Source organism: Magallana gigas, chromosome 4, assembly GCF_963853765.1.
Source record: "Magallana gigas chromosome 4, xbMagGiga1.1, whole genome shotgun sequence".
Lineage (NCBI taxonomy): Eukaryota > Metazoa > Mollusca > Bivalvia > Ostreida > Ostreidae > Magallana > Magallana gigas.
In genome coordinates this window covers 31025010-31042733 of record NC_088856.1, presented here as the reverse complement: position 1 = coordinate 31042733, position 17724 = coordinate 31025010, and the positions used below count along the sequence as shown (strand labels likewise).

The following is a 17724-nucleotide window of genomic DNA, read 5'->3' as shown; positions in this document are numbered from 1 at the left end:
CTTTCATTACTTATTATACAATTTTTATAAAATTGGAAAGCTGTATCAAAATTTTACTTGCAAAAGCTCATTAGGTGATCAATATTATTTTTTTTCTTCCTAAGGGAGTGGGGTGTAAGCTGGGGATAAGTATGTTCAAGTTATCCTGGGAGGGATTTCTGGACCCCCACTCTCCCACAACCTTATGTTTAATCAGGCATCTTATATCACGGATTAGGAAGGAACAGGGAGCAATCCACCTATATCTTGTTCAAAACACATTATCTTCTCTTGATTAAATATATACATAGAACAGTGATTTTCAACTAAATGCCCTCTCCCTCCCCTGCATTAAGGTTTGGATGGTTTGTTTTCATTTGTTTGTATATTTTGTTTGGTTGTAAAGATTAAGTTGGGGTATTTTTGCCCACTCCCCGGTAGAGTCTGATATAAATATACCCATTGTATAATACATTTATTGATATTGAACAGATGCATAAAATACATGAAAATATAGTTATGTCTTAACACATAACGGGTTTCTCCGGTTTTAAATATGTTTAACACAGGGGAAAAACTATCAAGAAACAAAAAAAAAACCGGCAAATTTAAAACAATGTTAAAATAATTTATGTTTCTGCCAAAAAATATATGTATTGTTCTTCATACATGTGCTCGGACTTTACCTAGTAAGCAAAAATCAAAATATTTCTTTTGTCTTAAACGTACAATAAAACGCGTTTAGAACAAACACGAATGAAGCAGAATCCCGGATATAGCGAAGTTTTGTTGCAACATTTTAAAATAGTATTGCAAACTTTTACGGTTATAACGAACTCGCTTATGTGTATGCAAAATCTCTTAATGTTCAGGGAAATTATCTTAACAAGAGTTATTCATTACATTGCGGAGGGGGTCCGGGGATCAGAAAACTGAAGAATAATTCTGGATCTACGCATACACCAGTGTTTAAAACTGTACATGAATATTGATTCCATACAACTCCCAAAATACATCTCTTTTTAAGGAGTATACCAATACAAACGCGGGTCTAGATGGTTATGCCTCCCCTACCCCTGGAAGATTCATTATTTCAGTTCATATATAATGAAATGCATCCCCTAAACCAATATCTAAACCAATTCCTTACATGAAACCAGTCGCATGAAATCCTAACGTAACCGGTATCGTGACGACGACTAAACAAGCATGAGTATAAAAACAAAAAATGCATAGTCTTTGCCTATCATTTCAACTCTAAAATGTTTCTATTTATCAGAAATATATTCTCTATGTAATCATTGAAAGTACTTGCAATTTTTCCAAGTTTGAAAATTGAAATCTTCATCAAGCTTTTTGATATAATATTTTTTAATGTTCTCATTTTTTCTCTCCAGGGAAAGCATGTTGTGACAGAAAGTGAAGATGTTAAATACAGGAAGACATCATCATCATCATCTTCTTCATTATCGGTGATTAGCAGCAAGCAGTACCAAACGAACTTTTATCATTTGTACAGTGAGTGAGTATTATTAAAAAAAAGTATTTAGACTTTACCCTGTTCCGGGCTTTTAGAATAAACCAGGTGGTGGGGGGGGGGGGGGGGGGTTACTCTCCGATATGAGCCCCGGGTCGTCATGGTATAATTATGGTATCTTAGTATCAAAGCTCTGTCAAAGGACAGACTCCGCCGCCTCTTGTAAGGGAACGTCTCTCAGTTCATAATTCATTTCGCTTGTAACAGCATATAAAGTCATATTAATTTAGTCTACGTTGGTCAGGTTTAGGTTCGTTAAATCCATTGATTTCATCAAAATCAATAACCGTCATCCGAGCTATGCATAATTTGCGCGGAATAGCGAGAACATTTAATCATGGATAGAATATTGTATCTCACAGTAGTTTGGTTGGTTAATAATAATCATTAAAAAAAAATTGTTGCTCAAACGTGAACGTTTTGACTGGATCATGATACAAGACGCATTCGTTATTATGCACCCCTCGACAAAAATCTCAGGATACACAAAGTAAATATAGAATAACTATTGCTTAAAACACCAAAACCATGAATTTATTCTTGGGTTTTTTACTCTAGCCTTTCACCGAATTGTGTGGGTATGATTTTAAATCGAATGGTTATCGATGTATTTGAATTAATTTCCTAAACGAGATATAACGTTTAAGAGTTGAACCACTCGTGCTTGTTGACTTGACAACCCCCCCCCCCCCCCAGCCAAATACAACAGAATAACCCACAGAATTTACCACTTTATTAAAAAAGTAATCTTTAAAAACTGTTACAAAATATTTCCAAGAGTACAGAAAAAAAACTACCAACAACATTTTTTTTTATAAACACCCCCCCCCCCCTGCAGATAACATTTTTGTGCTGAGGGGGAATGGGTGTATTTCTCTTTCTTTGTTTATTTTTGTTACTTAGTTGTTGGTTTTTTTTTTAAATTTGGTTACTATTATTTTATTTATATGAGAGTAACCCTGTAATATTCGGGGGGGGGGGGGTCCAGTTAACAAGCATCTGTGGATTAAACATTAAGCGATAAAAAAAAAAATTTCAATCTGCAACCAGACTGCTACAAAGGGAGTCTCAAACATACTACCATCCTCAAAACGGCAGGGGTCCCAGGGGTGCTGCAAAACATGGCTGAGCCAAAATAATTCCCGAATTTTCCTTTGAATTCGGGGCGGTTCCGCTCGAGACAGGAGCTGATTTTTTTTATGAGATGAAAAACAATGTGTAAGAGGTCTAACTATCCCAGTTTTGTAATAATGCGAGGTCATTTGAATTTTTGATGCGCGTTGTTTCTGGAGGGGGGTGAAAAGTCCCGGGCTTGATTTTCAAGCACATGTGTAACTTCGATGTAAACAAAGTCTCACGCCTTGCTGGATGCACGTGTGTATTTTGCTAGAAACTTGTAAATGAAGCGTTGTTTAAAAAGATGTCAAGAGGATTTTATCCAGAAGTTCGTTTTGAATTTTTAATCTGTATGTAAAGTTGTGCAAGTTTGGTAAGAATATATAGTAGAATTTAATACTGTAGTGCAACCTGCACAACGACGATAGTGATGAACGGGAAGTAACTCTGATATTTTTTTTTCATTTCTGATCAGGTGGTTATTTGGACAGGATCAGCCATGTTACAGGCACATCTACCAGACAGTTAGAGATTGCGTAATTTCTTCTTAAAAAGGTTTGTAATCTATCTATAATTGCATATTCACTTAACCAACAAATAAGTTGCTAGTTATAATGATTAAAACATAGAATTCTAATTATATTGGATATTAATTTTAATTAAGCTACTTTCGTTTTGAATATAATAGCTAAATGTGTATGTTCAATAAACTTGTACAGTTATAGTTAATCAAACGCAATTATATCAGCTTAATTTATAATAAACTAGTCATTTATAAAGTAAGGCAGCAGTTTTGAAGTGTTCCAAGACCAACGTTCGGCTAAAAAGTAAAATAAACTGACCGGGGGGGGGGGTGGTAGTGAATTTTATAGAAATTATTTTTTTTAATTGTTTTACTTATAAAATCAATTTTTCACTTTGACTCTATGTATGAAATCTTTTATCTTTATCATTGTACAAACAATAAGAAGTCTTTAATATTTTTTTCATAGAACAAAAAATGGATCCTCATTCTTGTGTCCAGGATATACCTCGATGTGACCTTTGTGAAACCGCCATAGTTCACAGCTACTGTGACTTTTGTCATGTCAACCTCTGTATGTCATGCATAGGCAAACACATTTCAGATGGATATGACAAACATAAAATCGTACAATTCCAGGAACGAAGGTCAACCCTCATTTATTCGAAATGTAAAACACATCCACACAAAAGTTGTGAATTTCAGTGCAAGGATTGCAACAACATTTTTGTTTGTCCTTCCTGCATGGCATCAAAACAGCACAAGGGACATAACTTTGTAGATGTTACAGAAGTTTACAAGACGAAGAAAAATGATATTAAAAAAGATACAAAAGAGCTTGAAAATCATATTTCCCCTACATATGAAGGAATTGAACGCGACTTGGAAAATCAGCTTGCCAACCTGGATGGAGGATATGAGAAACTTACAACAACAATGTCCAAACAAGGAGAGCAATGGCACAGAGAAATCGACATCGTCATCAACAAAATGAAAACTGAAATCGGCGAGATAAAAGAGAGACACAGGGAACTCTTACAGAAACATTTGAATGAAATCAAACAGATACAGTCTCTCATAAAAGAAACATTACATGCCTTAAGGAAAATTGAGAAATCCACTGAAATATCTTCTACCATGCAATATTGCTCTAAGATCAGAGAGTTCAGCAAGCTTCCACCCAAGGTTCAAGTATCACTGCCAACATTCATTCCAAAACCAATAGACCTCGAGAAGCTGTATAGTTTGTTTGGGCAGATCACCCCATTATCTACTGCTACAAAAGAAAATGTCTTGTCACAGTACCAACCCTACACTTTAGTCAGAGAACCACTGGATGAACCGGAGCTTGTTACCACAATACAGACTGAGTATGAATATCTACGCAGTGTTACCTGTCTAAATGAAGACAGGATATGGACATCTGGATGGGGCAGAAATATCAAATGCTTCAACATTGAAGGTTCACTCCTCCAAACTATCCAGACAGTTATATTCCCCAATGATATAGCGGTAGACAGTAATGGGGATCTACTGTACTCAGACGGTGAAGCAAAGACAGTGAACAAAGTAATGAATGGACAGACAGAAGAGTTGATCAGATTACAGGGATGGGAGCCTAGTAAACTGTGTGTCACCTCTACTGATGATCTCCTGGTTGCCATGTTCAGTAATGATCAAAATCAATCCAAAGTTGTCCGTTACTTGGGATCCACAGAGAAACAAACAATTCAATTTGATGAAAAAGGTAAACCTCTATATTCAGGAAACGCTACTCCTAAATACATCACTGAGAACAAAAACCATGACATCTGTGTAGCTGACTGTAGGGCTCGTGCAGTAGTGGTGGTTAATCAGGACGGGAAACTCAGATGGAGATACACTGGTCATCCCTCAGTTACCAAGAACGAACCATTTAAACCCTTTGGTATCACAACAGACAGTCAGAGTCGTATCCTGTCAGCAGACACTGGCAACCATTGTATCCACATTCTGGATCAGAATGGACAGTTTCTCCGTTACATTGATAACTGTGATCTGGAGGAACCTTATGGTTTATGTGTGGACAATAATGACAGTCTGTTTGTGTCTGAGTACAGCAAAAGCAATGTAAAGAAAATCAAATATCTAAAGTAGACATCATCAATTATAAAAATGTGATGAAAATCAAACAAAAGTGGCCTTTTTGTGTGCATATTAAATTTTATTGATGTAAAATCAAACAAAAGTGGACTTTTCGTGTGCATATTAAATTTCATTGTTTAAACTTTACTTTCTTCATACTGTTGAACTCGTAAATTCTATTCATTCATAAAATAAATTTTATTAAGTTTATTTTCCAAAATATTTCTCAAATCTTACTGCATTTTTTTAAAGAAGGGGCATTTGAGTGTTGTTTACATGTGATATAACCGCTATTGTACCTTGTCAAATAAATTGACAAGTGGTGTGTAATTATCAGGATAGAAGTAAATTTCAGATGCATGTTGCTCAGTTCTATACAACTAACATACTCGTATAACATGTACATACATGTATATGTGAAAGTTACATCATAAGTAAAATTATGGAACGCCTCAACTGCCTTATGTAGATAATCTTCATTATATGATGATACTTCAACATTACATGCTGATACTTTAACATTACATGATGGTACTTTAACATTGCGTGCTGATACTTCAACATTACATGCTGATACTTTAACATTACTTGATGGTACTTTAACATTCGTCGGTCCTTTAACAAACCAGGCAGTGTAGACAATTTATCATACCGAGCTAACGCGCGGTATTCTTTTCATCTGCACGGCCTGCACCGCGCGATGTTATAGTATGGAACGCCTCAACTGCCTTATGTAGATAATCTTCATTATATGATGATACTTCAACATTACATGCTGATACTTTAACATTACATGATGGTACTTTAACATTGCGTGCTGATACTTCAACATTACATGCTGATACTTTAACATTACTTGATGGTACTTTAACATTACATGCTGATATTTCAACATTACATGCTGATACTTTAACATTACATGATGGTACTTTAATATTACATGCTGATACTTCAACATTACATGCTGATACTTTAACATTACATGCTGATACTTCAACATTACATGCTGATACTTTAACATTACATGATGGTACTTTAACATTACATGATGGTACTTTAACATTACATGCTGATACTTCATTATATGATGGTACTTCACTATGCGGTAGTTCTAAAAATAGGGTTAGGGAAGCGTCTCCTAGGGAACGAAATACGCTAAAACTCAGAACACGTAGATGCCTGTTAAGATTTTAACACTGGGCTGTTTCTCTGTTTCAGAGATTGATCAGATTGGACTAAGGTCCACTAAAACTTGTTTAGATCGAGATACTCAACAAATGCTACTATTTGATTAAGTGTTGTCTTTTAAATGGGTCATTTTAAATTTTAAAGAATGGTTGCATTGAGTTCATTGGGGCTCAGCGCATAAAAATCAGGGGGTGCCAAAAGTCCTTCAGGAATTTTGGTCTAAAAATGTGCATTCAGAACCCAATCTTTTGACGCTTAGTCAGAGCGAACAGCTAATTTTTTTTTTAAAAAGCACCTAAACAAATACTTCTGTCATTCATGTTACATGTAGATTGGACTTATGGGGATTAATGGGTTCTTCCTGGAGATCCACGTGAAGGAGTGGGCAATAAAAGCACTGATTTGTTCAACAGTACAGTTACTGCTAAAATCAGATTCAACAGCAATGCAATGCTTTATCCTTTGCATGATCTTATAAGTTGCATGTGTGGTTGTCGTTTGCCTTAATACATTGCACCAAAACAAATCGTATGTTTCGACAATATTTTTATTGATTCAGTAGAGATCCTCTCTCATGAGCTGTAGTGTATTGTGTACTTCTTCAGTTCCAGCCTTTTTTTTTCCTTTTTTTTTTTTGTTTACACATAAGTCCACATACACCATATTTCAGACATATTTCATACATTTCAAGATTCTACATATTGTAATATCTTATTAATCTAAAGGAAATAGATTATCCGTGTAGTGTGAAAACGTGTTTTCTTGCAAAAAAAATTATAGATAAATAAAATTGCAGTAAATGAAAAGAGAAAAAGGGAGATATAGAAGATTAAAAAAACACAATAGAAAATGGGGTACATGTATCAAAATATTTGTTCACAAGTCAATATAATTAAAAAAAGAGAGAATAGTTTAAGCAATCACATATCTCATAAAACTTGTTATAATTTCCCACAAATTGTTTGCGAGTGGTTTTCATAATCTGAGTATCTACAGTTTTTCAATAACATATATTTTTCAAGCAGAATCCTGTTTTTTATTATTTGTAGTTTCAGCTTTTTGACATGATCCAAACTAGACTCAGTGGATCTTAGTCCTATATGATCAATCTCTGAAACAGAGAAACAGCCCAATGTTAAAACTTCCCTATTTTTAGAACCACCGCATAGTGAAGTACCATCATATAATGAAGTATCAGCACGTAATGTTAAAGTACCATCATGTAATGTTAAAGTATCAGCATGTAATGTTAAAGTATCAGCACGTAATGTTAAAGTACCATCACGTTATGTTGAAGTATCAGCATGTAATGTTAAGGTACCATCATGTAATGTTGAAGTATCAGCACGTAATGTTAAAGTACCATCACGTAATGTTAAAGTATCAGCATGTAATGTTAAAGTATCAGCACGTAATGTTAAAGTACCATCACGTTATGTTGAAGTATCAGCATGTAATGTTAAGGTACCATCATGTAATGTTGAAGTATCAGCACGTAATGTTAAAGTACCATCATGTAATGTTGAAATATCAGTATGCAATGTTGAAGTACCATCATGTAATGTTGAAGTATCATCATATTATGAAGATTACCTACATGAGGCAGTTGAGGCGTTCCATATAAAATTATAAGGGATTAAATTGTGAAGGACCATTTATCTGTATTAATAAATCATTTATAAAACATGTATGACTTTGTGTAATGTACTAGAAAACACTGCAATATTACATTACCTATATTCAAACTCCCCTGGAAGAGGGGGGAGCAAAAATTGTAAACTATTGTGATAAAAGACCTGCAGGCCTTTAGTGGTCAATTTCCTATAATATTCAAAGCTGTAATGCACACATATGCATGCAGTTTATTTCTTCTAGCATACAATGCACAGCTTTTCGGGATCAAGTTAAAAATGTAAAATTGCTAACGTAAGACGCACAACCAAATGTATACTGAAATGAACTAAAAAAATGCATGTCTACTGAATGTCCACATTTTTTGCATACTTCTCACGACTGTAAACTAACAGCAAGAAATTTTATACAATATTAGATAATTTCACTTTGTGGCCATTTTGGCCTTACTCAAAGGCCTGAAACCCTGACCCAGGGGTCATGAATTTCACAGTTTAGTTAAATGGTTTCATGGACATTATAACTATGCATTTAGCCTTTTTCTAATATATATTGGAGTAAAGTAGAAGATTTTTAAAGATTTGATACATTTTCACTATGCAGCCATATTGGTCACAACCCTTGACTCTGAGGCTAAGATGAATTTTACAATTTAGTTAGAGGGTTTCGTGGGCATCAAAACCATGTGTAAAGTTTTTTCTCAGATATGTATTTATAGTGACACGCGCGGATATAGAGGGGGACCCCCCCCCCCCATGAAAATTTATTGAATTTACATTGTAAAGTTATCGAAAATATGCCTCGGACCCCCCACCCCCCCCCACCCCCCCCCCCACACACAAGCAAATACATATATCTATCTGATGATTTTGGGAATAAATATTTTTCCTTGGTATGAATTGTTTTGGAGCAGCAGTTATACTTCGTACCCCCCCCCCCCCCCCCCATTTTGGGAATATGTTTATTTACATAAGTATGTATTTTTTAGTTATAAGGTATACTATATTTCTCCCCTCCAATTTTGTTTGTCAAGATTTCTGATGAGTAGTGTAACACCCCCCCCCCCACCCAACTTTCAATTTGCTTCCGACGCCACTGCTTTTGACCCCCCCCCCCGTGAAAAATTTTGTGGATCCAATGTATACATGTATATACGTAAATATCAGAATTTGGTTGCCACGCAGTCACCAATTTTCTTCGTATTCAAAATGCTTTGGTTGATAATAAACATCAAGAAAACCTTAAACGGTTACTATTGGGATTGGTTGCCATGGTTGCAGACGCAAAAGACGCAAAAGATTGAAAAATGGCCATTCTAAGATACTTTACATTGAAAACAAATGTTATTGCAGCAGTTTCAGTTAATAGTATACAGAATAAAATAACCAGATAAAAATGTCAGTTTAAAGTCATCGCCAAAGCCCAGAAACGTGGAATTTCATTCGACAGCAGGACTGATATTAACCTATCGTAACAATTTAGAACAATTTAGAAAAAATAAGATTAAAAAATATAAAAAATAAATTCACATAGGTCCCGTGCAGGTGAATATAACATTCATTTTTATTTCTACAATGCTGACTGTCAACTAATCAGAGACCTGAGAATTAGTAAATCAATACATATTTGATTATTTATGCTACTACAATTGTAGCTACCAAAAAGAACCATTGGTGAAAAATCTGTATCCAGTACGAAGATTCAGCAAAAAAAATCACAAAACTCGAATCGCAACTTCTTGTATTGGAATTCTTCAAGGCTATAGGAAATGTCTTTATTGCGCGCGTTTAAGTTCTGGACAACTATACACCAAACTGATAGGAAATATACTTTTCATGGTCATCTTTTTCACACAGACAGTTCTGCTAATATTGACATAATGAAAAGGGAGATTAGAAAATCCATCTTTGAACCAAAAGACTCTATCTAATAAACTAAGTTTTTTTTAACTTTTGAAGTTAAATTAATTAAATAGTGGTTTGCTGTATATTTTAGAGAGGCAGTGAGTAAGGGTAAGAGCAGGGGAAGAATGAGTGTTGCTTCTCTCTCTCTCTCTCTCTCTCTCTCTCTCTCTCTCTCTCTCTCTCTCTTCCATACTACTCTCACACTCTACTCAACTCTCGATTCCTCTTTTATTCACATTCTCATCCTTTTGTCCCACTGTTATTTACTCTCTTACCCCACTAGGAGCTAGAGTTGGGTGATTTTGAGAGAGAGAGAGAGAGAGAGAGAGAGAGAGAGAGTTAAGGGAGACTGGGGTGAAAAAGGAAAAAGTAAGAAAGGAAAAGTGGGTAGAGAGTAAAAGAGAGGAGACCGCCTAACTAACTTAACTTACTCTTACTCCAGTGGATTGGGAGAGAGGGGTGAGAGGGAAAATGGGTGAAATGTTATAGTGAAAGAGAGGGTGGGGTGATCAAGATGAAAGGGTGATAAAAGGAATGGATTGAAAGGGCAAATGGGTTAGAGGGTAGGGCGAGATAGTGGAGTGAAAGGAGAGGGGCTAGAGATTGTGGTGAAAAAATGAGTTTAGACGGGGGAATGAAAGAATGAAGCGGGAGGGTCGGGTGAAAAGAGTGATGTGAGGAAGAATGGGATGACAGAGGAGTGAGAGTGGGGTTGGAAGAACAGGATTGAGAGGGACGGAGGTTTGGTGATGATATCAAGTAATAAAGTAAATAAAATTTATTTTTCAATGATTATTAAGCTCTCCTTTATTTCTTCTGTTAAGATATTCAGACGCAAAATCAATTGCTTTTGACACATAATTATATCTGACATTGAACTTTGAATTAAAACAAAATAGATGTAATTTTATTTATAACTATAATAGAAAACGTGTTTGCTAAGTTTGACCATTCTACATTAAAAGGTGCCTGCAAGGTCTGGACACATAGACAAAGAGCCATATAACATTTACATGAACGACTATGTTATTACTTTGATCGTTTTCAGAATTATATTAAATTTTGGACAGTACATTTTCACTTTACGTGTGGGTAAAACAATTTCTGAACATTTTATTTCAATCTATACGGTCCATGTTACATAGGTACAAATCTCAACCCTGTGTTTAGTGTTAACTAACCCTTTTACTGTCCAAAGATGAAAGTCAAAGGATGGGATTATGGAAGTTACCCAGCGTCGTATTGTTTGTATATGCATCTGTACGGCTTTATATTTCCATGTGAAATAGTATAAAAATTATCATAGAATGACATCTATATCAATTATTTACGCAAACATATTTAAGAACTGAAAATCTGTATTGACCTGAAAGTTTGAGCTAACCTGATTTCTTTTTAATTCTTTTGAGAACCTCGTGCAAATAAATGACCATGGTTATTTTCATAAGATGAAGTGTAGATAAGATTCATAATACCATTGAAGAAAAAAAATTATCCGGCGAGTTATCTTTAACCTTTAATTAAAATTATGCAGTTTCTACTGGATGAGCATGGACCTTTTTATTTCTATTTTATTATGTGGTCCCTTGGAATTTCAAAACGTGTTGCTGAAAATATTTTAAAATTTACCATTTTAAACAATGATAAATTAGTACAACCAACTTGTTATTTTCTTCTTTGTGGTGTGTATTTATGTAAAATTAATGATGATTCATACAACAATTATATTTTTTGCGGCCCATTTGACGTTTGCGTCAATAAGATTTCTTGTTTATTATGAAGGAAAAATTCCTTATTCTTTTCCCGGCCCGACTGTGCTGACAATGAAAATGACGTCATATAGCTGGGATATCTGAGCATCTCAACGATTGATCCGTTAAGGAAAGAGACTATCAATGCAGTTTGGGTCTTTAAAAGTAATCATATGTTACATTGCTTTAAATATGTGTAATCAGGCATGTTATATCATATGGGGATTAGGGGGAGCAGGGAGCAATCCACCTATCTTGTTCAAAACAGATATTTTCTCTTGATTAAATGTATACATAGAAAAAATAATTTTGAACTAAATGCCTCTATCCCTTGCATAAAGAATTTGATGGTTTGTTTTCAATTGTTTGTATTTGTAAAGATTAAGGGTATTTTTGACCCCCCTCCCCTTTTTTTTAAACGATGTTACTAACCTGATTCTATACTTATTATTATACATTTATTGAAATCAACATGATGCATAGCAAACATTTATAATCATTATATCTTTACACAAAACTCATACCTAGGATTCTTGTACATGTATGGTTAAAACGGTAAAAAATCTACCAAGAAAACATAAATCGTCAAATTTAAAACAATATTAAATAAATTCAACTCTCTGCCAAAAAGATGTATTAGTTTCCATATATAAGTTCTCGGACTTAACCTCAGGAAAATTTTTTTTCTCTTAAAAATACAGTTAAACTCGTTTAGTACAAACAAATTATTGCAAACGTTAACGGTTATGTATACATGTAATGAACTCAGTTTTATGTTATAGTAAAATTTCTTAATGTTTAGGAAAACTATCTGAGCAAGAGTTATTCATTACATGTGCGAATGGGGGTAGGGGGGAGGGGTTAGGGGAATTTGAAGAGCAATAGTGTCGGAAATATTCTGGATCTACGCATACACCAGTGTTAAAAAATGTACATGCATACTGATTTCATTAAACTCCCAAACATATCTTTTTAAAGGAGTATACCAATACAAACGGGGATTTAAACGGCCTGCCTCCCCCTGGAAGATTCATAATTATTGAATTAAAGTAGTCAAAAACCTTGAACCAACCGATCCTACCAAGCCTCCTTTCTAATCCCGTAAATTACAGTTTTTCTCCGAGAACCTCCACCACCCCCCCAAAAATGGATCCGTTTAGTATTATATAAACTAATATGGCGACCAAATGCTTTTATGAAATCATACATTTATTAAGAAAGTTACGGTCGGTTGCATTGATATCGACAGAAGTTGACTGGAATAGGAGCCCGGAAAAGGGCAAAGTTTAAATACTTTTTTTTATGATAAAAGTTCTTCTGTTGCTGCTTGCTGCAAATCACAGATGTTAATAATGATGATGATGATGATGATGATGATTGTGCCTTCCTGTATCTAACAACTTCACTTTCTGCCATAACATGCTTTCCCTGGAAAGAAAAAATGAGAACATTAAAATACTAGATCAAATAGCTTGATGAAGGTTTCAATTTTCAATCTTTGAAAAATTGCAAGCATTCTTTTAATGATTATATAGAGAATATATTTCTGATATATAGAAACATTTTAGGGAAGTCGAAGATAAAAAAGGGAAATAATGCGTATTTATGAATTCATGTCAGCTTTAATAAACACACATGTACATGTATATTACTGAATTACAACTGAAATCACGATAATGTAAATAGTCCTTTAATTTGTTTGATAATCCCCTTTGTTACACGAAAAAGTTGGCAAAAATTAAAACTTTTTTCTCACGGAATTTTTTTTTTTCCCTTTCTGAACACTTTGCTCGATTTTAAACATAATTGTGACCCAAGGAAAAAGGCACCACGACGAGGTTTAGGAAAATCGGGCTATAACCATTTGAGTCGGATCTCATATAAGCTTCATTTTCAAGCAATAATAACAGTAACGTACATATGTAGCTGTGTAGGAAGGGCATGGGTGGGGCTGTACAAATGTAAAATTTGCATCAGTTCGAATAATTTATGACTCAACAATCTACTGCAATTTGATAATTTTTAAAATTGACGATTGACAAATGGTAATGTACAATGTTTGACGATTAAAGTATGGAGTTAACAATTCACATTTTTATTTTTACATCTACAATTACATCTACAGCATGATTCTTTCTATTTCTTAGGGAAATTTATACATGTACTTAATTCATAGCTCAATAAAACAGTTGTAGAAACTGACAGGACTAAAACCTACACTTTATTGATTGGTCGAAACCTACGGCAAAAGAGAAAAATTCCCAAAGGAGAAGATTTGGCTGTTTCTCCAAGCTAACATACTTATGTAAATTAACTGTAATTTACTGAATTTAACTTACTTTCTACGATTAATTTATTAATTTGTTAAAAGAAATAATTATGTAAATATAAACAATTAAATGCTTTCGTTGATCAATGATTCATGTAGGTTATGAAGGTAGCGATCATTGCTAACGCGGATTATGTATTTTTTACTGAAATGTCGCCCTTTCAAATAACTGGACCCCCCCCCCACCCCACCCACCCCACCACCACTGCCTGGTGATCATGAACAACCGAACATTACAGAATAAACAAGAGGTGGGGGTACTCTACGATAAGAATTCTGGGTCGACATGGTTCATGTATGATGGTGTCTTAGTATCAAAGTTCTGTAAAAGGACAGACTCTGCCGCCTACTGTAAGTGAATTTCTCCCAGTTTTTAATTCATTTCACTTGTGACAGCATAAAGTCATATTGCGTTTATTTAGACTACGTTGGTCAGGTTTAGGTTCGTTAACTCCATTGATTTCATCAAAAATATCCTTTAACAATAACCGTCACCCGAGCAATGCATAATTTGCGCAGGATAGCGAAAAAATTTTAATTATTGCTGGAATATTATATCTTATTATAGATTGATTGTTTAATAACAAAGGGGTGTATATTTATTTTTAAAAAAATTTAAAACCAAAAAAAATAAAACAAAGTATGAATTTGTTCTTTAATTTGTCCACTTGGACACATTTTATTCAAACAGTTTTTAAAGATTGTTTTAATATGAGAGTAACCCTCCTGATTTATTCTGTAATATTCGGTTGTGTGTGTGCGTGGGGACGGGGGGGGTCCAGTCCTGATCAACAAGCACCTGTTGGTTAAATATTTAGTGATAATAAAATTGCAATCCGCAATCAGACTGATAAAAAGGGAGTTTCAAACAATTTACCATCCTTTCAGCGTACGATTTTTTGTGAATAGATCACCAGGGGTCGTGTGTCCCGCGGGCACAAATAGACTCGGGACCTCTGGCGTGATAGCAATGAACGGGAAGTAACTCTGACATTTTTTTTTCATTTCTGATCATGTGGTATCAGCCATGTTTCGGGCCTGCATACCAAACTTATAAAGATTGTGTAATTTCTTGTTAACAAGGTTTGTAATCTATCTTTTATTACATTTTCTCTTAATCAGCACATAAGTTATCAGTAATTGAGAATTAAACATATTATTATATCTGTAATTTAATTAAAAGCGGAACTACTTCCGTTTTAAATAATCGTTCTGTATATTCAACTTGGTGGCGTTGATGGGAAAGGGAGGAAGACTTATCAAATATCTTGACATGCAAAATAGGAAAAGGGTTATGGTTACAGTTAGGAAAAAAACGCAAAGCCCCCCCCCCCCCTCCCCCGGTTCCAAGGTCTATGCAATTCAATAAACTAGTTCATTAAACCCAACTTTATAAACCTGTTATAAGCTAATGATTTAGAACAGTAGGACAGCATTTTTTGAAAAGATTTTGTATCAACACCCAGCTTAAAAAGACAAATAAGTTGGGTAGGAGAGGTGAATATAAGGAAATTTATTTAAAAAATCGTTTTACTATTTCAATTCTTCACTCTGACTAAATGTATGAAGTTTATATCATTGATAAAAAACATTCATAAGACTAGTCTTTAATTTTCATTTTGTAGATCAACCATGGATCCTCATTCTAGTGCCCAGGATATACCCCGATGTGACCTTTGTGAGACCGCCATAGTACACAGCTACTGTGACTTTTGTCATGTCAACCTCTGTATTTCATGTATAGGCAAACACATCTCAGATGGATATGATAAACATAAAATAGTCCCTTTCCAGGAACGAAGATCAACCCTCATTTATCCAAAATGTGAAACACATCAACACAAAAATTGTGAATTTCAATGCAAGGATTGCAACAACATTTGTGTTTGTTCTTCCTGCATGGCATCAAAACAGCACAAGGGACATAACTTTGTAGAAGTTACAGAAGTTTACAAGACAAAGAAAAATGATATTAAAAAAGATACAAAAGAGCTTGAAAATCATATTTCCCCTAAATATGAAGGAATTGAATGCGACTTGGAAAATCAGCTAGCCAACCTGGATGGAGGATATGAGAAACTTATAACAACAATGTCCAAAAAAGGAGAGCAATGGCACAGAGAAATCGACGTCGTCATTAACAAAATGAAAACTGAAATAATCGAGATAAAAGAGAGACACAGGGAACTTTTACAGAAACATTTGAATGAAATCAAACAGACACAGTCTCTCATTAAAGAAACATTACATGCCTTAAGGAAAATTGAGAAATCCACTGAAATATCTTCAACCATGGAATACAGCTCTAAGATCAGAGAGTTCAGCAAGCTTCCACCCAAGGTTCAGGTATCACTGCCAACATTCATTCAAAAACCAATAGACCGTGAAAAGTTGTATAGTTTGTTTGGACAGATCACCCCATTATCTACTGCTACAGAAGAAAATGTCTTGTCACTAAACCAACCAAACACTTTATTCAGAGAACTACTGGATGAACCTGAGCTTGTTACCACAATACAGACTGGGTATGAATATCTACGCAATGTTACTTGTCTGAAGGAAGAAAGAATATGGACAAGTGGAAAGACCAATGATATCAACTGCTTCAATATTAAAGGTTCAATACTCTACACAATAAAAAAAAAATCAGGTGACTGGCCCAATGATATAGCTGTAGACAGTAATGGTGATCTACTATACTTAGACGGTGAAGGAAGAACAGTGAACAAAGTAGTGAATAGACAGACAGAAGAGATGATCAGATTACAGGGATGGAAGCCTAGTAACCTGTGTGTCACCTCCACTGGTGATCTCCTGGTTACCATGTTCAGTGACGATAAAACTCAATCTAAAGTTGTCCGTTACTCGGGATCCACAGAGAAACATACAATTCAATTTGATGATGAAGGTAAACCTCTATACTCAAGGAATGCTAATCCTAAATACACCACAGAGAACAGAAACCATGACATCTGTCTAGCTGACTGGGGGGCTCGTGCAGTAGTTGTGGTTAATCATGATGGGAAACTCAGATGGAGATACACTGGTCAACCCTCAGTTACCAAGAATAAACAGTTTGAACCCTGTGGTATCACAACAGACAGTCAGTGTCATATCCTGACAGTAGATGGTGACAACCAATTTATCCACATTCTGGATCAGAATGGACAGTTTCTCCGTTATATTGATAACTGTGATCTGGAGGAGCCTATTGGTATATGTGTGGACAATAATGAAAATCTGTTTGTGTGCGAGTTTTACAATGGAAATGTCAAGAAAATCAAATATTTAAAGTAGACTTCATCATTTGTATAACTGTGATGTAAATGAAACAAAAGTCACCTTTTCCTGTGAATATTCAATTTCATTGTTTAAACTATCCTTTTCTTATACTGTTCTTTTCATAAATTCTATCCATTCATAACACATGTGACATTAATAAGCTTACTTTAAATTAAAATTCATCTGATATTATTCCATTGATTAAAGAAGGTGCATTTGAGTGTTGTTTGCATGTAATATACAGCTATTGTACCTTATCAAATAAATTGTGTCAATTATCAGGATAGAAGACTTCAAGTAGATTTCAGACACGTTACTCAGTCTTACACAACCAACTTACTGGTATTACATGTACATAC

At 34.7% G+C, this 17724-nt stretch overlaps 2 protein-coding genes across 2 annotated transcripts; both read left to right on the top strand.

The window, feature by feature from the left end:
- Positions 1-3053: 3053 nt before the first annotated feature.
- On the top strand, positions 3054-5501 carry LOC109619533 (uncharacterized). The gene is made up of 2 exons (XM_034452401.2): positions 3054-3187; positions 3625-5501. Exon 2 carries the CDS (start codon positions 3633-3635, stop codon positions 5289-5291), a length of 1659 nt encoding a protein of 552 aa, XP_034308292.2. The 5' UTR covers positions 3054-3187; positions 3625-3632; the 3' UTR covers positions 5292-5501.
- A 9575-nt stretch (positions 5502-15076) lies between these two features.
- LOC136274661 (uncharacterized) lies at positions 15077-17585 on the top strand. Its single transcript, XM_066082042.1, has 2 exons — positions 15077-15166; positions 15709-17585. Exon 2 carries the CDS (start codon positions 15716-15718, stop codon positions 17378-17380), a length of 1665 nt encoding a protein of 554 aa, XP_065938114.1. The 5' UTR covers positions 15077-15166; positions 15709-15715; the 3' UTR covers positions 17381-17585.
- Positions 17586-17724: the final 139 nt, after the last annotated feature.